We start from the raw sequence: 21,693 nt of genomic DNA, 5'->3' as shown, positions 1-21,693 counted from the left end.
GTGGAAGTGTCAACACTAGAGCAGAAGGACGTGTCTGCAAGGGATAGAGGAGCCGCGAAGAGGACACGAGCTGTGACAAAAAATGCATGATAGAGTAGTAATGAGCGATAGAGGGACGAAAAAGCCTCCGCGTTGACGGGCACCCTTCAGCATTTTCAAAAATGCGCAACAAACGCGCCACCAACACGCGTGCCACCCCGGCCCCCCACTGAGTGTTCTACTTAGGTCCGCATCGCTTTCCGCAGCTTCGGCGGACGTTCCCGTTCTTCTGCGCTCACGAAACATCGGCACGCTCTCTCGTATCGCACAGAGAAGCCGAGATCTCTAAAAGGCACCGGTGTGGTTGAATACATAGCTATCTTTCGTACTAGGGTTTTACCAGCTTTCGTGGCAGTAGCGGCATGACCCAGGAGTAGATACGTTCACTAGTACGGAGATTTCCGTCACCGACGGTAAACATAGAGATTCTCTAGTAACGGTATGAGAGGCTGATTTCCCCCCAAGAACCCCAGATACACTAGTTTTCAAAATGTACAGGCAGTACCGTTTCGCGGATCGCCACACACTGTTTACAGGAACTGCAGTGCAGCGTTTCTCTGGAACGAACAGGAGCGCTCCCTTCACAAGGACTGAGAGCGACGTGTGCTTTTTATAGCTTGAAACAGATCGCTGATCGAAACAGGAGAAAAACATGTTCGAGACGGGCTTGCCACTCTTTCCCCTGGTGCAAGCGTTGGCATTTCCATGTAGTTTCGTCTATTAGCCGGCCTCAGTATAGTGAGCTTTTGCACCCTTGGTTTTTCCCGTGTCTTTTGCCGAATCCTGCGGAACTCTCTGCGGAACCCTTGAACCCTTTTGTCTTTTGTTGACAGGCCCTTGCAGTGTTTCCAGGGAAGCCATCTACTTACTTATTTGAAGGGTTGAGAATTGACCGGAAATGCAGATGGGGAAAAATCACGAGAGACATAGCGCAGATGTGTCAGCTTGCTGAGCCATGGGAACCGTGCAAGCTGCGAGGCACATGGCCGGCCGAGATGCCGGCGATCTGCTAAATTGCTGAATGAGAATGAAATTGCAAACGAGGGGCAGATATTTATGTCCTTTTAACCGATTTTCAAGACCTTACTGGAGACTGTTTCACAGAAAGCGCTGAATGGAAGGAATGCTTGACTCGGCCCTGCCATTGGGGTCTCTTTTCGCTAGGCGCTAGTATCGAGCGTTCGCTCAACAAGACTCGTCTCTATCACAAGTTTTGGTACTTCCGAAAAGTTTCCAGTTCTGCGGGTTTTCTGGTGCGCTTCCGGCGGCGTTTTTTGTCTCAGGTCTCCGTTTCCCTGTGATGAAGTTAGGAACCACACGCCGCTGAGTCGACGCGCGACCCTGTTAATGGGAACATGAAATATAGTTCGTGTCAGGTTTATCAGTTGCTGATGCCAGCGTCCATCGTTCCCAAGTACCCCACTGAATAAGAACTCACACACATTCCAGTGTAATTAGGCTTGCTTCTCCGGTCTCGACGCACCATTACCAGCACCACGTCTCGTGAGAGTGTTCAGCTCCCTCGTCATCTCGCGTCGAAGTCCAAAACCCTTCCGCGACGGAGTTTTTGTAATTTGTGTGGAGGAGTTTGTTGTTACCTTTAGATCTGCGTTGCTTTTCTCGCTCGTTTTCGCTCTCTCGTTTCCTTCTGAACAACGATTTTCGCCTTCTGTTGGCGGTCCAGCGAACCCCCCGGCTATGCGGTTTGAGTCCCCCTGTTTTGTGAACAGACGAGAGACGCTCAAGAGTCCACAGAAATATAGACAGCGTTTCCATATTGCCAAAAGACCTTTCTAGTAAGCGTCAACAGTTGGATCCGGGAAGGCTTCTGCTAACAGTCGTTTCCCTTGGCCGCGCGTGTCGGCGTGTGGCTCGTTCAGCACTCTGCGGTCGAAGAGCCAACGGGAATCAGGTGAAACCGTCACTGGAGTTTTTTTGCGATATCACTGTCGATGGATTTTCTGGACGCTTAAACGGAGGTTCGGTTGTTGGTCGTGAATCAAAGGAGCATTTATGACGTTGTTCTAGACAGTGTCTTCTGCGACTTAGACTACTGGCCCGGACTTTGAAGGCCTTTCGTTACCGGATCAGAGTCCTGCGACGCACGTTTCATGATCAACGTAATACGAAGGTCTGCATTTCCCGGTGTGTGCTGTGCCCACGACTCGCGCGGCTGTTTCAGTTCTTGCCGCACTGCGGGTAAAGTGCTTCCCCTTTAGATCCTTTTTCACGACCTCCCATATCGTGTGTACTGTCGGCCCCACTGTAACGTCTTCCTCCGTATTGATTCTTTTTCTTGTCTCTGTTTCGGGGAGTCTGTGTGCGGCGTTCCTCTCGGGCGTCCGCCTTTTGCACCATGCCAGAGGGTTTCTCTGGGCACCAACTGCAGCTTGAGCCTGCCACCTCACTTTTGCAGAGCGTGTCTGTCTGCTTGCGGTGAAAACGATGTACGCGACGAGCCGCGCCGTCAGGGGGCTGTCGCTGATTCCCCTTGTCATAGTCACGGGGCTTTTCCTCTTTGCCTGGATCACCTACGTGTACATTTACCTCCACTTACAACTCGTTGAACGTGACAACAATGTCCCACTCGCGGCTGTTCTTGGCAGCTGCGCTGCGGCGCTATGGCTCCTCGCCCTCTGGTGCTTCTATGCTTGCGCTCTGAGAGACCCTGGGGAAGTCAGCGAAGCGTGGCGCGCCGAAGCGACTGCAAAGAAGATTCCCTACATAAAACCGGATGGATCTGTCGGCGAGGGCGGGGTGCAGAGCGCGAGAACAGATGAGGAGGCACCTCGATCTCGTGCGTTCCGGATTCGGGACTTTCACCCTGGATATGCCACAACGTGCACTCACTGCGCACAGGGGCTACGACCCGAAAGAGCCCACCACTGCTCCGTAAGCACATACACCTTGAGACTGTCTACAAATGTGCATGCGTTCTACAGACTTTTCGGCATTCCTATACGGAATCGTCTGCATCCGTACTTTTTTCAACTGCTGCTCCATGTTCTTTCTTGTTTTATTTACATAAGGATATCAGTATATATATATATATATTTCTATAGGTGCATCTGCGTGTATTCGTGCATATAACGTGGTTGATACGAAACGGTGAGGGAGCCAGGTTGCTTGATATCGCAGCCCTCAAAGGTTAGAAGCTCGTCTGTTTGAGACCCATGTTTTTTGAGGTCCTCACTTTGGCGTACGGTCGCGAGAGTCACGGTTGTCCAGTGCATGCGTGTTGACAGCGGTTCCGGCGCATGCGCAGGGCAACTCCCGCTTCATCGAGGATCTCGATTCTATGCATTCGGAAGAGCATACGATATTATCTCTCTGTGTTGCACTTTATCTTGGCTGCCATGTGGTGTGGTGTAGCAGGTTTACACTGCTTTCAGATTTTGATTGTTTCGGCGCGTCGGCACTGGAGAGAATTCTGTTTTATTCGGATGCTGCTCGTTTGCAGATCTGCAACAAGTGCGTGATGCGAATGGACCACCACTGTCCGTGGGTAGGCAACTGTGTCGGGTTCAACAACTACAAACAGTTTCTTCTCTTCAATTTCTACTGCGCGCTGGTGTGCACTTTCATGGGCGCCTCCTCGGCGCCCTGGATCGTCGACGAATTTTTGTTCTCCGTAAACACCCTCCGTGTAAGTGGATACCGAATATAGGGCGAGGGGCAAATTGGAAATCTTGGAATCCCAGAAAGGGCTCTGCACCAGAGAAGGAAACGATGATGGAGCCGTCTGTGTGAGGGCGTGCCTGGAGAGAAATCTGCATATATATGTTTACAACGGTCCATCAATGTTAACAAGTATGCACGCTTACACATGCAACATTCTGCAAAAGGTAATCTCTTTGCCTTAATATATCGACGGCATCCCCATTTTCGACAAGTAAACCTACGCCTGCTCTCATGAATAGATAAATGCGGCGGTATACACCGACCCGCAGCTCTTTATGTCCTCTGAGAACAGTGAAGAACCATGAGGTGTACCTTATTTGGGAGTGTAACAGAGCAATATCTTTTGAGTGGACGGCATATTGGTGCATGCTGAGCAGCGATATACATATACATATGGATTTATATATACACGTCTGTCATTCTATTTATAAATACATGTATATATGTAGATGTCTATGTTTGTATTATCACATGTAGATTTTCTCATCCCTTGTGTTTATTTGCAGGGCCAGGGGCTTTCTCCAGGAACATGGGGCGTCTTCTTGATCTGTAAGACTGTTCTTGGCGCGAGGCTGTCTCTTTCTCCAAAGCGCCTTTTTCTGGGTCTGTTTCAATCCACTCACCTCTTTCGTCTCGAGGTCTTAGACGTGATCAGAAAAAGGACAGTTGTGAACAGACACATTTATGTCGCTCTATCGCATCGAGCGACAGAGACAATCGCAGATCTTGCCTGTCACACTCAGATTCTAAGAACAACATGCAGTAATGACTCCCGGCGAGCACTTAGAAAGATAAACAAATGTTTATACGCTCGCGCTGAGCAAGGTATCACTGATGATGACCCTTCGTTTGACTAAAGATATATATATATATATATAGGGGCTTGTTTAGGGTTCTGCTCATGCTCACGTGCCTGCACTATGCATGGGTTTCAGAGTAAATCCTCAGTTTGTCAGATCGCGGCTGCAGTGTGGAGCTTCTCTCAGTGAAAAGTACGTTTTTTTTCGTGTCATAGAGGTGCCAAGGAAGGAACGTTCGTCCGTTTGCTTCAGTTCCTGGACTGTTCTCTGTGCGCTGTGTGTCTCGATGCAGCCTGGGTGATGCAAGTTACATTTGGCTTCGTCACACTCGTGGTGAGGCTTCCACCGTGGGCAGCGAGCTTTTCAGCTGGCGAGAATTTAAGACTTCACAAGTTCCCCTTTCCGCGGCTGTTACGAGTTTCGAGCAGTCTAACTAGCTTAACAACGGAGCTAAAACTGGCGTCTTACGTGGACTGGTATCCCTCGTAGTGACGGCGACGAATAGTTCACATGCACACCGTGCTCGACTGAAGTCCTCTCTGGCAGATTCGATTTGAGAAACGTATGAGGTTCAGAGCACCGAGCACTTGTTGTCACTTGCCACCGACTTAATTGGACGGACCGGGTTTCAAGCGACTTGTGACTCGAGAGGAAAAGTTATCCTGCTAACCGATGTGTAGCGCCACTGCAAGCCGTGACGGATGGCTCCTCTGTCCGTGCAACCTCGGCGAAGGAGGGAAGCGACGGGGGGCAGAGAACTGAATGGCGCAACAGGAAAAGAGAGAGAAGAAGGACGTAGAGAGACGCGAGAAGAAGCACAGAGAAAGAAAGACACATCGAGGGAAGCAGCAAGTTAGGGCACTGCTGAGGGAAGAGCATTTCCGATTGCGGGAAGTGACTGCGTGCATCGGAGAGCCTTCTTCTTCCTCAGATCGCACCTGCATGTGCCTTCACGGAAAACGTCTCGCGTTCCTTTCAAAGAACAGGCCCATTTGTGTCCACGGAAAAGCTCGCTTTTGGTGTCGAGAAACGTGAGTTCAAGCTTCGTCTTCCGACCCTGTACCTGTCGTCCTGGACGAGGGCTGGGCTCCTGTTTCCCCATATTCCGGACATTCCTGTCGAGAAAATGTTGAAAAGACGCCTTCAAGCGCTCGGTGTCCGTTTTTCATGAATATGTTCTCGCGTCCATCTTCCTGTCGCACGCAGATGTTCCTCACTCACCTCTACTACGTTCTCGTCAACATGACGACCATCGAGGTGCAGTATCCTTCGGCGAATCCGTACAATGTCGGCCGTCTTGCCAACATGCAACAGGTGAGATTCTAGAACCTTTGCCTGCAGATCTTTGCCGAAGCCCTCACACCTACTGTGGAGGATCACTGGATTCACGGGGACTTCGTGGAGGTACGCTCGTGACACAGAAGGATAGGTAGCCGTACTGCATGCATGTGCGTATATTTGTAGCTGCGGCGGTAATGCGGCTTAACATATTCGAGACATACGAGAGGTGACGAAGGTTTATTTGCTTTTTTCAGATTTTCGGCAAATTTGACTGGTCCTGGTTTCTCCCCGTCACACCCCGACAACCCATCTGCTCAGGTATGGCTGTCGTCTCTGTTGGCTCTCTCTTTCAAGAAAAACGAGGGCTTCCACTCCTGCGCCTTCTTATCGTGTTCCTTTGCTTCGCACTTGCTGCGTTTTCTTCTACTCGGTCTGCTCGTCCTCCTAAGCAACGTCGAATGCGCCCTCATTCTCACACATGCAGGTATATATTTATGTGCATGTGCGTATCTTCTGGCCTATCTGTAAGGCTGGGTGTAGACAGGCATCTATTATATATATATATATATATGTATATATATATGTATACATGCATATGACTATGAAGGCCCAGAGTGCTGCGCCGCCGCAGTGAAGCGAGTTTAGATTCGTTTGAAGGTTTTCGGTGTCTTTTGTGACTTCCTTTAGGAGATGTTTTTCCGTATAGACTGGATCCGCAGTCGCCTCTGGGAGGAGAGACGGCGTTTCCGAGTGGGGACAGCAGCATCCCGGTGGGTCTCCGCGACTTCGCTTCCGCCCCGACAACGAGTTTGGATGGCGTTTCTGGAAAAGGAAAGGAAAGAGACGACACTGGCGGCACCCTGCACGAAAGCGACGAAGACGAAAGAGCGGCAAAGAGAGAGGAAAAAGCGACGGCTTTGTTTGGTGGCTTCTGTGAGAGAAAAGAGGAAAATGGCCCGAGTGACAGTGGGGCGCATGCAGGACAGGGTGGGGGACGAGCAGGAAAGCGAGACGAAGAAGATACGGATTTAACTTACGACGGCGTTTCTGACGACGGCCTAGCAGCTGGGTCCGGTGATGCACATGTCTAATTTCGCTCGAGAGAGAATTTCTCGTTTCTTGCATCCAAGAGTCAAGCAGACCTGGTTTGTCTGCAAAAACTGTTGTGCGACAGAGTGGTCGTCTGTTCTTGCATACTTACCTCTTTCTCTCTTTAAATGTATACATACCAATATCTACGTGTATTTCGAGGCGGATGACACTCCTCTGTCACCTGTTTCTTTCGTTTGCAAGAACGTTTTGAGGGAAGGATACGTGTGAAATTGCAGGAGTCTAGTGTACCCACTTATCCTCACGCTTTCCTCGAATGTCTAGGCATATATATATATATATATATATGTCTGGGGCCTCTGTTGCTCTCGCGCATTCTAGTTGTTCCTTCGTAGAACCGGGACGCTTTTTTCTTCTCTGTCATTCGACGTAAATCCACTGCGAAGCTGCAGACGCGTCGCTGCCGATCCCATTGTAGGTATTTGCATTCGGTGCATGCGTTGTGTGTGTTAAACTGTTTCCTCATGAGGGGCTTGGGGCGGGTGGGGGAACCCAGCTACTCGCAGGCCACAAAGGCGAGAGGTTACTCTCTCACCGCCAGCTCCTCAGATTTCATGTCAAGGGGAAGGGAAGTTTTAAGCAGTCCAGGGGAGCGGTGGTGTACAGCAAGCACACAGAACTTTATTCTTTATTGTCTCTGTCCTCAGAGAGGGCTATGCGAGGATGCGCTTCCAAAATTTGCTTATGGAGTTCATGCGTTTCTCGCATTCTATTGTGTAAAGTCGGAAGCGTGTAGGCACTGTTGGGATGCCTTGCGAAAACCGGTTCCGGTTCGTGAAGCGAGCAGCATACTTTCTCCGTGCATGCATTCAGGTGCGGGGCTCACACCCATTTGCTGGACGCGCATGCAGCAACTTGAGCATGCACATATCTATGTATGCGTGCCTACACGTAGGCATCTCGCTTATATATGACTTTGTATGTTTGTTATGTATGCATGTATGTATATATATGTATATATGTATATATAAATGGAGGTTATATATATATATATATATATATATATGCATTTGTCTACGCAGGGGGGACGCTTCGCAAAGTTGAGAGGTGGGAGGCATGCATCTGGTGTTGTGGCTTCATCCGCTTGTGCACAGGTTGGCCGTGTGTTCTTTCCGCAGCAGAAACTGAGAGATAGAAACTCCAAGAAGTTGCTAGCTTTTCTCTACGTTCCCGATCCGCAGGCGAAGCTCAGAAGACAGCAAACCTGCAGGTTGCTGCTACACACACAAACGCATATTATATATATATATATATATATATATGCAGGGCGCCTCTCTATACATATAGGTGTTTCTCTAATTACATGCAAACATGTAGTTGGTGCATGTGTACACGTGGACGTGAACATGCATACGTATATGGTTTCTTCTTTACATATAGGGGGTTGCTCTTCACGTATGCATATACATATAGATGATGCTTCGCATATATATATATATATATATATATGTATATATAGATCCACGTAAGTAGAGCCCAGACGTAGCATATCTTATGAAGCGGGAGACTGCGCCAAAGCTCACAGCTAGAATCCTTAGGATTTGACGGTGGATACCAAAAAGCAGTGGCACCTCAATGGATTTCGCTTTGTCCCATGCTTCCGCACAGACAGCTGAGCACGTGGAGGCCCTGACGCTTCACGAAAAAAGAGGCAAATGAATTGGACTCAGTCATTTCATCGCATGTCTTTTTTGCAGTTTCAGAACGGCCGTATTCTCTCGGCTTCGCTCACGAATTCTCAGAGCAGTTTTGTTTTCTTCGCTGTTGGCGAGAGACACTGTTTTCAGCTTTTTCACTTTAGCTAGTTTACGATTTTTCTACAGTTTTGGGGTTAGCTTGACATTCACACGTTAGTTCCTTGCCTACTGTTGGGATGTCTGGTTTACGCGAATATCTGCTAACCAACGTCAATCTCTTTTTTGTGAGCGCATCACGGGAGTGGGCCCCAAGGCGTTTACCTGCTCCATGTTCTGAGACATCGACCCGCGTGTCAGTTTCTCTGGAGTCTCAACTGTGAAACCATGCGTCTTTGCACGCGACTGCTTCACTCGACAGAGGAGACATGAATAAAACCGAAGGACGTTTTCACAAACGTTGCTGCGCCCATTCCTTCATTTGCTGGCGTTAAACATGTAGTTAGAGAAGTAGCAGCAGGATGGAGTTGTAGGGGTCGCTATGGAAAGGAACCCAATCCCACACATGATAAGCTGAGAGGCCGCACTGAGAGGACAAAGCCATCCTTGAGGCCTCCCACAAACTAGGGGATTCTTTCAAGTGGCCGAGACTCGGGGCGCTCACGGAACAGGACATCTTTGTGCTGCATGCAGCCCGTCCCGTTCACCTTTCCGTGTCTCTTCGTCCTCACTGAAAATACAGAACTGGACTTCTTCTTCATCTTCGTCGCCTACCCCAGCCGGCAGAGAAGGGACTGCAACTGGAGTCATGAGGGTCTCTGGGGAGCTTTCTGTCTCCTGGGGTAGCCATTCTCTGATTTGCTTGCTTTGAATGTCAGAAGAAACGGGTGCGGGCAAATCTGTTTTCTCTGTGTTTTCTTCTCCTCTCCTCTTCCACCCCTCAGCGGAGGCTGAAACCTCACGCGGAGGCGCGGAACCTCGGCGCGAAACCTGGAGATCTTGGCTCCGATCGGACACCGCCGTCAGGTTCTGTTCGGACTCGTGAGGCGAGGAGACAGGCACCTGGAGCCGAGCGGTGGGCCACAGTGGAGCCAGTTCGCCAGCTCCAGGCTGATCGCTTTCCCCTTTCGGTGTCCACCATTCGTGAGTTTGACAGCGGTACAACATGCCTCCTACGGCCAGGATGGGTGGCCTGCGATGCAAGCAGGTTGGGGGGACAGGTCCTTTCTCGGGGTCATGTGGGTTGTGGAGGAACTTGTGGAGAGTCTGATGAAGAGGGACGACAAGCTTCTCCGCAAATACAGTCTCGCACCCGGCGGTGTGCGTCCCTAGCAGACTTGGTCCTACAGGCCCCGAGGGTGTCCCCCCAACTCCTCCAATGTCCCCGTTGTCTGCTGTCCCACAAACCTCGTGTAGAGACGCCAGTGGAAAGCTGCAACCGGCCCAGTCCCGACGCCAGTTGCATGCACGACCCCCCTGATGAGTGGGATGGAGACAGCACGGCCTGCCCCCAAAGACGGGAGGAAAGGAAGGGACGAAAATCCCGAGGGGAAAACTGGCTTCAGGCGCAGCAGATTCGAGTTGTTCCTTCTCGTCCCCGACCGACTGCATGCAGTGGAGTTCGTCCGCGTCTCCCTGTGGAAGCGACCGGGTGGCGCTGCAGCTTCTACAGCTTCCGGCGGCGGGGGTCTGGGACGCGGGCTCGACTGTTGGCCTCAAGGACCACGGGAAGGCTGAGGCCTCAGTGAAGCGCATGCACGAGGCGTGTCTGTCTCCCGCTGTGAAGCAAGATGCAGACCGTTTGAGTACGGGCCTTCCCGCGGCGGCCTGTGTGGCTTCCTCGGAGGGTCGGCGCCGGGCGAAGAGGCCGAAACCTCGAGTGAGGGACCTCCATCTCTTCGCCTCAGACTGCGCACCCGAAGGAGCCAGTGGGACTGAGCTGGACAGGCCGCCTCTGGAGACTCGCGCTTCGCCCTCGCCTTGAGGCTCCACGGACAGACCAGGTATCACTTCCAGTGCTTCACAGGCGCTGCCGCGGCTCTCGACAAGTCTTTGATTTTGATGCCTTTGGTGCATCCGGACGGGGGCAGCACAGCCGCCACACTCCAAGGGACCAGGGACGACCCAGGTCGCCCCTTGCGTGATGTGGGGAGGGGACAAGAGGCCTGAAACGTACGATCGGACAGCGTTTAGATAAAACGGCGGGTGAGACCCAACAACGACAGGAGAGAAGAACTCCGCTTTCTCCGTGTCTCTCTGGACGCTCCGACTCGCGTCAAGTTTGTCGCCAGGGAGAAGGGCTGGAGGAGGAAGGCGACAGAGACACGACTGGGTGGCAGGGCCGGAGGGAGGCCCCCCACGACTGGGCCCCATACACGGAGGTGACTGTTCTCCGGAGACGAGTCCCTCTGTCCCTCGGTGTTCTGACTGCGTGTGGGAGACTCTCGCCTCCTTGCGCCTGCTCGCTTTCCAGCTCCGGTTCAGGAACCGCAAAAGAGCCTCAGTCGTGGACGCCTTTGAGGCGGGTGTCCCGCGGCCCGACTGCGAGCCACAGTTGGAGACAGAGGAGACACCGGCAGAGGCCCATCGCCGCATCTCGGCGGAAGCTGCGGGAGCGGCGTAACTCCTGCTACGCCACAGGCTCCTCATCGCCTTGGACTCAAATCTTTCTTGTTCGTCCGGAAGGGACTGACCAGACACGCTGGAATTCGCACGCAGAAGTGCAGCGGGCTCTCGGCCGAGAACTGAGTTCGGCACAAGCTCAGGACGACCCCCAACCAAGCTTTTACTGGGGCAATTGGCCAACGCTGGGGTCGGAAGCGACCGAGAAACTCCCGAGCTCCTCTTGACACCCAGAGCTCCCGGAGTGACGTCTGACATGCCACGGCGAAGCGGGGACTGCCCCCGAACGGGCCCGACTTGGGCGGTGGAAGTGCTTGGCGTCTGGGTATTTTGATTCGCCTTTTCCTCTCGACTCTCAGCGTTTTTGGGGGGCTCTGAGGCGTCTGGAAGTGTGTTTTCTTCCTGCTCCGTCCCCGCCAGTCCGAAGCCGCAACCGCCCGGGGCACCTTGCTCCTCTGAGGTTTTAGGCGCCGGCAGCGACGGCGAGGAGACAGCAGCCGTACGAATCCCCACACTCCTTGGGCGCGAACAGCCTTGTCTCCCAGCGCAATCATCGACAACATTTGCCTCTCCAACGGAGGCGCAAGCGCGTGATTGGCTGCCGTCGCCCTCCGCCTCGGTGCTCTTGAGAGCACGCGAGAACGTCGCTCCCCGGGTCGGGGTGTCTCCCGCCTTCGGAGCCACGCGGGGCCTCGTCATTCTCGGGTCTCCAGGCGTTCGTCCGCGCCTTGAGGAGGGACCGCGCAAGCTGGACGGAAGCCGAGAGAGAGCAGACGGAGCCCAGGACCTCAAGCGCACATACTCGTCCCCACTGTTTAAATCAGCTCCACTTCCTGTAGTCGTGCTACAGCAGCTGCAACCGCAGATTTGTGGCGGTGCAGAAGAGAATCTGTAGGGTCCGCACCGGCGTCGAGGACGCCTCGCCCCTTGCCTGAAATCGTACCTCCGAGAGCTCTCGCAGGACGCGTCTCGCCACGAAGCGTCTGTGTCGCTTTCTGACGCCTCGCTTTCTGACGCTTCGCTTTCTAGCGTCTCACCTTCTAAAATCTTTCCTCCTAATAAGCTGCTCTCCACAACGAAATCGCTGTCTCGATCGCTGCGAGACCTGACGTTGCCTATCTTCAAAGCACTACTTGCGTTTCGGTGTACCTCCTGCCACCCCGAAATCGCTGTGGTGAAGTCTTGGATGCCGGCGAGGGCTTCCAAGTCTGCGGCCCGAGAGGCGGAGCTGTGAGCCGAGTCCGCAGGCTCTCGCCTCTCGCAACGCCTCTTGGACCCACTCTCAGAGCGAGCTTCAGGTCCGCGCCGCGCATGCAGTTGCGTGTGGGCCAACAGACATTCGAGGCGCAGGCGTTGTGTGTGGTGCTGGCGCATAACATGAAGCTGGTAAGAAAACTCCTCGGCGGTGAAGCGGACGCGACGCGGATCGTGCCGAATCAAGCTGTTCAAACTGACTGCCCATCTGCATGCAGAAACAGAAAATTGCGAAATGTTCACCGAGAATAACCTGACTGTCACGGTACGCGTAAAGAAACCATTACCCTATCCACTACCTCGGGTGGAGACCTCGACTCGCCAGGCGAAAGCGGCTGCCCTGGCGAGGAAGGCACAGGTATGAGGAAGTTTGCGAGTTCGTGAAACAAGTCTCATACTGAACGTGTACGGTCGGAACGTTGCGGGCAACCTCTCGGCTGAGCCTCTGAGGCCGAGTTTCGGAGCCTGTTCTGTGTGCCAGCGAAGCGGCGCTAGAAGAGTCGGCAACGAGACTCAGAGACAAGGAAACATGACACAAGAGTTGAGTTGTCAAAACTGCATCCAAGCGTTTGGTGGCTTGACTTGAGAGTCTCTCGCCTGTCCTATGATGCCCTCCTCACTTGGCAGCGTCGCTTTCGCTGAGGACAATGAAGTCGAACGCCTCCAAATCGTCTTCGCGAGTAAGGCCAGTCCGAGGGGTCTTCCCACCCTCGGTGCCCCAGCGCCTCGACTCGGGCTTGGCCTGTGGCGTGCATGCGCTCCAGCAGGAAGCAACGCTGGCTGCAGAGCTGCAGTCCGTTAGGTTTCCTCTCTCGCTTCCTTCCTGTGTCTGGTCGCGATTTCTTCTCACGCGAATCGAGCAGCAGAGATAAGGAGGGACAGCCACTAGGGGCGCGCAGTTGCTTCTCTGGAGACGATGGTAGGCGCTGCTCGAGTATCCGTATTCGACGCTCTCGACGGCGCTGAGAGGAACGATCAACTGAGGAGACTTCCACGGAAACTGAGAGGGCGCCACTCCCAACGGGGATCCCCTTGCGCCGACGGCCTGTTGTCTCGAGGCAGTCTCCAGGCGACGGGAGGTCTTCCCAGAGCTCTCAGAGGAAGTTGCGACAGCCCAGCTGGGGCGTCTAGGTTCCGAACGTCGATCTAGAGGATTCAATACCTTGTCCCGCTGGTCGCGCCGGCCGCCGCTGTCGCTCCCGCTGCATGCATTGAAGAAGGACTTGGAGGCGGAGCGCTTGACACACGCAGTCTGGAGGGAGGTTTCTTTTCTAGGGCGCCGCGCTTCACGCGCTGCGTGTCTGGGCTCCCCAGTTGTCGGGGACGACGCAGACGAGAGACAAGCCTTTCGATTCGCTCTCCCTTGTCTCCTTCGCTGGCAAGAAGCGAAGGCAGGCAGAGCCACACAGAGCACAGACGGCGCGACACTCGCGTCTGTATCCGCGCCCTCCGAGTCGCCTCCCTGGCCGTCCGAAAAAGCTACAACAGCGCTGCCCGACGCCTTAAGCTGCGACGTGCAACCTGCGCGATCTAGACTCTCTGTCTGTTGACAAGGCGTTCTCCGGTAATCCGGCGTCAAAGCACTGACGGTGCTTGCCGTCATGTCCCCGCAGAGAGAGCACTCACTCTCTGGGGTCCGTTCCTCCCAAGCACAACAGGGAGACGCGACGACCGGAGTGATTCGCTGGGCAGAGGTTCGACTCATGCGGCTACCGGCTACGCTGGAATCGCTTAAACAGCAAAATCCCAACACAGTCGAGCCCCCTTCTCCCTCGGAGATTCGAACTCGAGTCGCGGCTGCTGAGGGCCGATCGCAGCAAGGAACCGTCCGGTCAGCCCCGAGCCGGGTCGGGGAGCAAGTCTTCGCTTCCAGCGACTGGGAGGAAATCCCTGGAGCAAGCATATCCCCAGCGCGACTTTCCTCCAGTGGCGAAACCGCATGCACTCCCTTTGTTTCGGGAAGTGCAACGTGGAGACGCGGCTGGCTTCTGCACGGAGACGCCAGAAGCTCATCCGCCCCGGTCCCTCCGCAACCCTCTGATTCCCAATTTGACCCAGGTGTCTGTACACCCTGGAACGGCAGATCGCTTCCTGGCTTTTTCTGTGAAGACGAGGGGGAGCCTCCGACGATACTTTCTCCGTTTTCGCTTCCAGAAGTTGCTCCGAAGCCGTGATCGACCGTCTCTTCAGCCAATGTCCAGTCATCGGCATGCCTCTCACTCTTTGCCGTGGACGCTTCAGTGCCGTCCCCGTTTGAGAGTGCTTGAGTCCGTCGGGACCCCTGGCAAAACAGGCAGGCGTCTGCTGCCGGCGTCGCCTGTCTTCTCGCCGCGTCCTTGCCCCTGCTCCCTTCTCCGGCGCACAGTTCTCGGGAGTCTTTTCTCGAAACGTTTGAGGTCGCCGCTCCTCCCAGACTGCAAGCGGTTTCCGTGGTCGTGCATACGGCGCGCCTTAAATCGCCTGCCGCCCGGGATCCCTCGGTAGCTCGAACGACGCTCGGCGGTGGGCTCGCCGCGCAGCAGAGGTGGCTGAAGTCTGCCGAAACGAACAGAAAGCATTTTTCCTGTCGAGGCAGCTGTCTGGCTCTATCGCTTCCACTCGCTTTCCTTCTCGCAGGAAAGAGTCTGGACGCAAAGCTGGAGGAGGCCTCTGCCTCGGGCTCCTGCCTTGAGGCAGTTTCCCTCCCCCTTCGTCCTCCAGCGAAAGACAAGAAGAAATTCGCGGCCGCGGAACGAGCCGCCGCCGCGCAGCCTCTCTGTTCAACCTTCCTTTCTGGAGAAGCGGGCGGCAAGAGGCGAATGACCCAGCTCCCTTGCAGGAGCGATAGAGCCCCGTTCTGTTTCCGCTCTCGCGCCTCCTTCAAACGTTGACTGTCCTCGCGTCTGCGCAGCTCTGGCTCGAGGCTCAGCCGTGAGGAAAATCCGAGGCAGCGACGTCCGTCAGCGTCGCTCTTCTTTTCATTCACTCCATTCGCTCCAGGCTCGCTCTCACTTGACGCCGCGTCGCCGCTGCTCCGAAGGCAGCCTGCCGCCTCCCTCTGAGTTCTCCACGGCTTCTCACGTTCGCCGTCCAGCCTGGACTGCTGCACCATGCGCTTCCGACGTCTCTGGCGATCCCTTGCGTCTTCCAAGTGCCTCCCTTCCTTGGCGCATGCAGAGCTTCTTGTCGCGTGTCGGCTTCTCCCTCCCGGGGTGGAAAACCGTCTGAAGAAACGCAGCTTCTCCTTCGGAAGTTGCGTCCTGCACCCCCACCCGCTCTCTCTGAATGGTCGCGAGCTCGGGCGCTTCTCCAAGCGATTGGCCGGCGGGCCTCGCTTCAAAAGTTCTGTCTCTCTGTCGTCCTCAGTTTCATGGGCAGCACAAGCCGCTGCATCGGCGGCTGCCTCCGTGACCGCCAGTACGGCCGCAGAGAGCCGATCGAAGGCGTCTGCCTGGTCCCTGGGTGCCTGGCGTCGAAACGCGCCTCGCCGTTTTGGGGCCTCTTCCGAAGAAGGAAGTGCAGCAAGAGCGCCGGCCATCGCAGCTGCATGTGTGCTCTTCAAGGCGACGTCCGCCACGAGGCGCCCCCGTTCTCTCCAGCGGTGCCCGACCAGATCCACCTCGTCGGTCAGGGCCGCGGTCGCCGACAGCAGAGCCGCTGTCGACGGCAGACAGACTTCCGCAGTGTCCAGAGCGCCAGAAGGAGCCTCGAGGCCCCGGACCTCAGCAGGCGGCGCCACACACACGTGGAGCGCCGCTTGCATGTTCTTCACCTGATCTAGACACTGGAGAACGAGCAGCAGATGCTGCAGTAGCTGGTTCGGAATTCCCTCTCCAGTGTCGGGTCTGCTGAGCTGCTCCGCCCTCGCCTGGAGAGAGGCCTGTTCGCAGGAAGGCGCGTATGGGCCTTTTTTCTCTTTGTGGGGGAACCTGTCTCTTGGCTCGCTTCGACGCAGCCTGCACGCGCCCCTGAGGACCGCTGCGGAGCCCACTGGGTGTCGTGAAGCCGCGTCGGGCGAGGACGCAGCGGGCGCGAGCCGAGACTCTCCGGATGTGGGGACATGAGGGAAGAGCGCGGCTTCGCCAGGAAGGTCGCGTCGCTCCAGAAGGCGTTTATCAGACGGAAAACTCCAGTCTTCACCTCTTGTCGCAGCCAGAGGCGCACCTGAGACAAGTTGCCGACCCTCCGGCTGTTTGGCCTCTTTACCCGGTGTTTGCAGCGCCTTCTCGTTCACCTTTCTGTCGAAAGAACGCTCGCGTTCACTTGGCGGCAAACGGAGGGGGACCCGCTGAGTTGTCTCCAGCGAGAGCTGAGAACTCGCTGTCATCTCGGGTGTACACGTGACTGCCGTCGAAGGCGTCGCTGTCCAGTCCGTAGGCTTTTCAGGACTCACAGGCGTCGACGCTGACCCATGTCCGAAGCCGCTGCATGCAGAGACCGAGCAGCAGGAGAGCGCAGGTGTACAGTCCGCTCCCGAAAGGCACGCAAAGCCAGACAAGGACTCGTGCGAGAGCTCCTGCATCCCCATGGAACCGGTCGTCTGAGCGCATGCATTTGAAATATCTGCCGCACCTTCACGGCTCTCTGGGCTTTTGGTTCTGCGCTCTCGGTCGGCCGCGTTGCCTCCGTCGCCAGCGGCTCCACCTGAGGCGACTCCGCGCGATCCAGAGCCGCCTGTGTTGAGATCGGAACTCTCGAAGAATGCGTCCCCTCCAGACGGATTTAGCGCTACTTTCTGAACGCCGGCGATGCTCTGTGCAGAACTCCTCGAAGTCATGCCTCGGTCTCTGCTCGCACTCAAGGCCTCGTCACTCTCACCGCTTCTCTTTCGGCCGTTCCTGAGGCGATGCGCGCCTCCTGCCCTGCGCTGCCAAGGACTCGGGCCGCTCGCTGGACTTGTCACCGCCCGCTCGGTTTCCTCCGGGTCTCTCAGAACGATCGCGGACATCGGGGACACTGCGGTCTGTCTCGAAGTTCGCGGTTCGCCACTCACGTCACTGGTCTCGCTGGCGAGACTGCTGACGCTCTGGGAGCTGCGACAAGACGTCGCGCCAACATCAATAGACAACAAACCTCTGGCCAGGGGCACCTGCCCCGCGCCCTGTACATACCCTGTCGGCGAATGGGCGTTGCCTGGGTGCTGGTGAATTCGTGAGGAAACTTCTGTCAACCTTCGCACCTTCGCCTCCAACGCGTCGGAGAGGGGACTCCCGGAGTTTTCTGTCAGGCTGTGTGTGGGAACGCGACGGGCTGTCTCCCCCTCTGGGAGGCGAGTGTCTCCATTTTGCGTCGAGGCTCTCTCCCCTGTCTCTTCGCTTTTCGGTGGCGTATCGCCGAGTTGATCGGCTTCTCTTGAGCGCGGACTCGACGGTCTCTCCTCACGACCGAGCCACCAGATACCTCCGCAGCGGCCGGCCGAAGAAGCAAGCGTGGCTTCTACAGACCCCCAAAGCGGCGTTTTTTGTACAGCCATTCGACAGGGTCCGACGGATTTCTGACGAGTGGAGGAGCCCTGAAAACTCGCACCCTTCGCGGCCGATGTGCAGCTCATGCTCGGATTCGCCGGAGGCCCCGCCGCAGCCACTCCGATGGCTGCACCCATGGCACCGGGAGCGGCGGCGGCGACGATGCCGAGGAAGTCAGTGAGTCTGCGTTCGAGAGTCGCCAAGTGCGTCTGCAGAGCGAGTCGTCGATCTGAGACATCTCTCTGGGGCACTGACAGAGGAGCGGTTGGGAGGAGCGCGGGAGACGATGGAGCTGCCGAAGGCGACTGCTGTGTACGACCAGCGGCGCTCTTCGCGTTGTGCGGAGAGTTCATCATGCAAAAGACGCGCGCCTCCTGCGACCGAGTGTCTAGAAGCCCCGCCTGCTGCGTGGCGGAACTCTGGTAGGTCGCGCGCGGTGTTAAGTCGAACTTTGACAGTTCGCTGCGGTCTGCATTCGAGGCGTCGGAGTCCGCCGTTTGCTGCGACGCAGCGGACAAGACGCCAGAGCAGTCTGTACACATGTGGAGGTCCGGACTGTTGGGCGGGTCTTGAGTTTCTGTTCCAGACGACCCTTTGAGAAGGTCTGCGAACGGCCCGGCTGCGTCGCAGAAGGAAACTCGAGGAGAATAGACGGCGAGGGACGCGCTCCCTTTCGCCTCTCTGGTCGCGTCCTCGCTGCGTTCGTTTTCGCGGGTCCTTCTTGGCGTCTGCTGGACGAGTTGCACTGCGGCTTGCTCTTCTGAAGAAGCCGCCGCACTCAGCTGCGGATGCTCGCAGGGCTTCACCACGTCGGCAGCCTGTGCGCTTGCGTACAGTTGTGGTACGGGAGAAGAAGTTCCGCTAGGGATCGACGCAGGACTGCGTTGAAGGGACTTTTTATGGAAGGCGTTGCATTCCAGCGCGGCTCGATGAGCGAGGGAAGCTGGCCCGGATTCTGGGCGCGAGCCGGTTTCACCGACACCGTTGCGGATCGTTCGCGATGGCGACTGCCGCAGCAGTCCTTTCTGCCTTTTCGCCATTGTCAACGAGAAAGCCACAACGATTTGTCCAACACCGCGCCTCGGGAGCGAAGGGGCAGCAAGGGGACGAGGACGAGGCTTCGTCGCCAGCCGATTTCGAGGTGCCCGTCCTTCGCTGCGGGCCTCGCAGACAGGAACCGGCGGGCGCGTTGCGGCGACCTAGATCCGAGGATATTTTCGCAGCCTGCCACAGGCCAACGCCCCGCTACACACATGCCAACGTCTTTTTCAAAGAGGGCCAGAGGGAATGAACTCGCCACAGAGTCAAGAAGACTAGGCAGCGAGAGACCCGTGGAGGATCCGATCCATTGAAAGATAGAGAGGAAAAGGGCGTGACGAGAGCTCTGTCGACCGAAGCTCAACGACGCGACGGGGTCCAAACGGCTGAAAAAAAATTCGGCGCTGGACGCCGAAGTCCCGTTCACGCTGCTCCCTGCTGACTTGCAGTCGCTTGAAAAAAATACACTCAATTCAGCTTTTAAAAAGTTTTCGTCGCGTCATCCAGAGAGATAGTGGGCATGTGGCTGCCCCCTTCGCACCATCCTCAATTCACTGTCTGTAGGCGTTATTACATGGACCCCGGACCCTGAATGGTGAGAGCCCGTGGTTCGTCATCAAACGAGGTTTTCGATGCACAGATGAAAAGGACCATGGCACCAGCAGTCCTACCTGTTTGACGAATGACAGGAAACAGTGCAGCGTGTGCTTGCCCTTCTGACTCTAGAGTGCTGTCTCATAACAAGCTTGAGTAAGTCCCCTATCAGAGCCAGCACAGCGAACCTTGTCGCCTTTGCTGTTCTCATACTGTCTGCATACCTCAACATAAAAGTATACATTTATATATTTTGCGACTGGACTACAGGGGGAAGCCTGCTAAGCAAGGAATGAGTGTCAACAGGCAACCGCATCGCCATCGACGACGGTCACTTCAACTTCTCTGAACCAACGTAGCAGCTGCGGTCGCGACCGGCCATAATCGCTGCACAAGTGCACAGATATGCGCCATTTCTTTTGCCACAAAAAGTGTGGACAGACAAGCGTTACAAAGCGAAACGTACACGAGACCCGACGTGTGTACCCACGCCGCTTCCGATGCTGAAAAGGGAGCGCAGTGGCAGTCGGTTCACCGGGGTCGCGCGGGAAAAGGGATCCCATTCACGAAAACATGAGGGGAAGAGGACACGAAATCCTAAGAAGCTCGGAAAGTCACCCATGAAGACCGCGACTGGAACCTCCAAACGCTGTTGTCTCTTGAGTTCTCGAACTTTATCCCTGGATCGATACTTCAAGAAGGAGGTGAGGTCTTACCCCGTATTTGCAGAAAATGCGCTCATGAGGAACCGACACTGGAGTGCAGGAGGCGGAAAGAATCGGGTGATCCTCATCGGTGCCGATCGACTGGGAGGAAAAAAATTCATAAAGGGTCACGGATGACTTACATATGGGGCAAACGCACTAGGACTATGCTCCTGTAGCCGGGACGGGCTACAAACGTGCTCTCTGGCAGACAGCAGTGCGTTCAGCTGTCGTGAAAACCCAAAACTTTACGGACCATAGAGCACGGGACGAAGCCGGCTCGTTTTAAAAAAAGAACAGGAAAACCAATATCTGAAGTTGTCTTCGACCTCGTGCGGTGACGAGGCACCAACCCAAAAGAAAGGCTGACCGGCAACGGATATCGAGGCGGTGGGGGCGGCGGGCGTTTACCGACGGAAATGGGGTGATTTGCAGCGAAAATTGGCCTTGCAAACACACACTCCCATTCGCGTATGCATGCCTCTACACCATCCACATAGATGTGCAGAAATCTGAAGCGCCGTTTGTTTGGAAAATCTTTGAGACAGCCGTCTGCAGGGCAGGGGAAAGCTAAGTGGGTGTCAGGCTTGTACTCACTCTTTTACATAGAAACAAGGCAGCAAGCATTCCTCGCATGTGGATGTCGCTGCTTGTTTTCAGGGAGTCTACAAGTTTTGTCCGCCACATGACGGACTCGCGGGTCTTAAGCGCTCTGATATCTGCGCTGGCCTCAAATCGCCACCAGCTTTTAGTGCGAATTGCTCGGGCTCGCTCATGGGCACGCAGGTCACTGCCCGCCTGAGGCGGGCACTACAGCTTCAGGTGACTTTTAAAGAGAGCGAGGAGGTAAAGGGGGCTGTCCTAGCCGGAAAGGCAAATTCCAGTACTCATATTCGTCTCCATTAAACATATGTGCAAATTTCCAAAACACGACCTGGTCACTCTTCTCTGAATCCAAGGGTTCAGTTTTTTTGGAGGGCGAGCCGGTTCGGGAGGCCTCTGCAGAAGTGAGGGCAGCAACTTGTCGTGGAATGGATGCGCAACGAACACCAACAAGAAAAAAAGGGACGAGTTTTTGGCTACAAGAAGAGTGAGGCACCATACTGGAATTCGCAAAAGACGAAACGGACGGTTCGGCCTTGTTCGGTGTGCCACCTACAAACGTTTTGAGCCATCATTGTAGTCGAATTAAATTCGGGTACTAAAGCGCAAAGCTCCGTTGGGAACACAAGAGCGCTAAAAAAACGGCAACGGCATCACTCGTTTGTGTGCTCTCACACCCACGTTTCCCTGTCAGTACCTAAGTCTGTGCTGTGGGATGTCTGCCTTTTTGAAAGCCACCAGATGTCCTCTGTTAGAGTCTCAAAGACGATCCGAAAGTTGGAACTAACAGACAGGAACTGCTCCGATTCACAAGCATCTTCAACAAATGTATAACTGGTGCTACCAATACAAAACAGGTATAAACACGATTGCCTTTTGTGTCCTGACG

General features: G+C 55.1%; 3 protein-coding genes across 3 annotated transcripts; 2 read left to right on the top strand and 1 right to left on the bottom strand.

The window, feature by feature from the left end:
- The first annotated feature begins 771 nt into the window (after positions 1-771).
- Positions 772-8,065, top strand: TGME49_217870 (DHHC zinc finger domain-containing protein). The gene is made up of 7 exons (XM_002371313.2): positions 772-2,931; positions 3,500-3,685; positions 4,227-4,269; positions 4,813-4,853; positions 5,727-5,834; positions 6,056-6,119; positions 6,489-8,065. The coding sequence occupies exons 1-7, from the start codon at positions 2,485-2,487 to the stop codon at positions 6,890-6,892; spliced, it is 1,293 nt and encodes a 430-aa protein (XP_002371354.1). The 5' UTR covers positions 772-2,484; the 3' UTR covers positions 6,893-8,065.
- Positions 8,066-8,421: 356 nt separating this feature from the next.
- TGME49_217860 (hypothetical protein) lies at positions 8,422-20,115 on the bottom strand. Its single transcript, XM_002371312.2, has 2 exons — positions 13,042-20,115; positions 8,422-12,629 (listed from the first exon to the last, which is right to left on the bottom strand). Exons 1-2 carry the CDS (start codon positions 18,903-18,905, stop codon positions 9,206-9,208), a joined length of 9,288 nt encoding a protein of 3,095 aa, XP_002371353.1. The 5' UTR covers positions 18,906-20,115; the 3' UTR covers positions 8,422-9,205.
- On the top strand, positions 19,998-21,107 carry TGME49_217855 (hypothetical protein; the record flags this gene model as incomplete). The annotated part of the gene is made up of 2 exons (XM_018779791.1): positions 19,998-20,201; positions 20,862-21,107. 2 exons carry the CDS (start codon positions 19,998-20,000, stop codon positions 21,105-21,107), a joined length of 450 nt encoding a protein of 149 aa, XP_018634874.1.
- Between the last annotated feature and the right edge of the window lie 586 nt (positions 21,108-21,693).

This window comes from Toxoplasma gondii, chromosome XII, assembly GCF_000006565.2.
Source record: "Toxoplasma gondii ME49 chromosome XII, whole genome shotgun sequence".
NCBI classification, from domain to species: Eukaryota; Apicomplexa; class Conoidasida; order Eucoccidiorida; family Sarcocystidae; genus Toxoplasma; species Toxoplasma gondii.
Note: the sequence above shows the minus strand (reverse complement) of the source record. Positions and strands in the feature narration are given on the sequence as shown.

Coding starts and splice junctions, on each gene's coding strand:
- TGME49_217870 (XM_002371313.2), top strand. CDS start 2,485: ATGTACGCGACGAGCCGCGCCGTCAGGGGGCTGTCGCTGATTCCCCTT. Junction 2,932..3,499: donor AAAGAGCCCACCACTGCTCC/GTAAGCACATAC, acceptor GCTCGTTTGCAG/ATCTGCAACAAGTGCGTGAT. Junction 6,120..6,488: donor CCGACAACCCATCTGCTCAG/GTATGGCTGTCG, acceptor GACTTCCTTTAG/GAGATGTTTTTCCGTATAGA.
- TGME49_217860 (XM_002371312.2), bottom strand. CDS start 18,905: ATGGCGAAAAGGCAGAAAGGACTGCTGCGGCAGTCGCCATCGCGAACG. Junction 12,630..13,041: donor AGCGAAAGCGACGCTGCCAA/GTGAGGAGGGCA, acceptor TTCTGCATGCAG/ATGGGCAGTCAGTTTGAACA.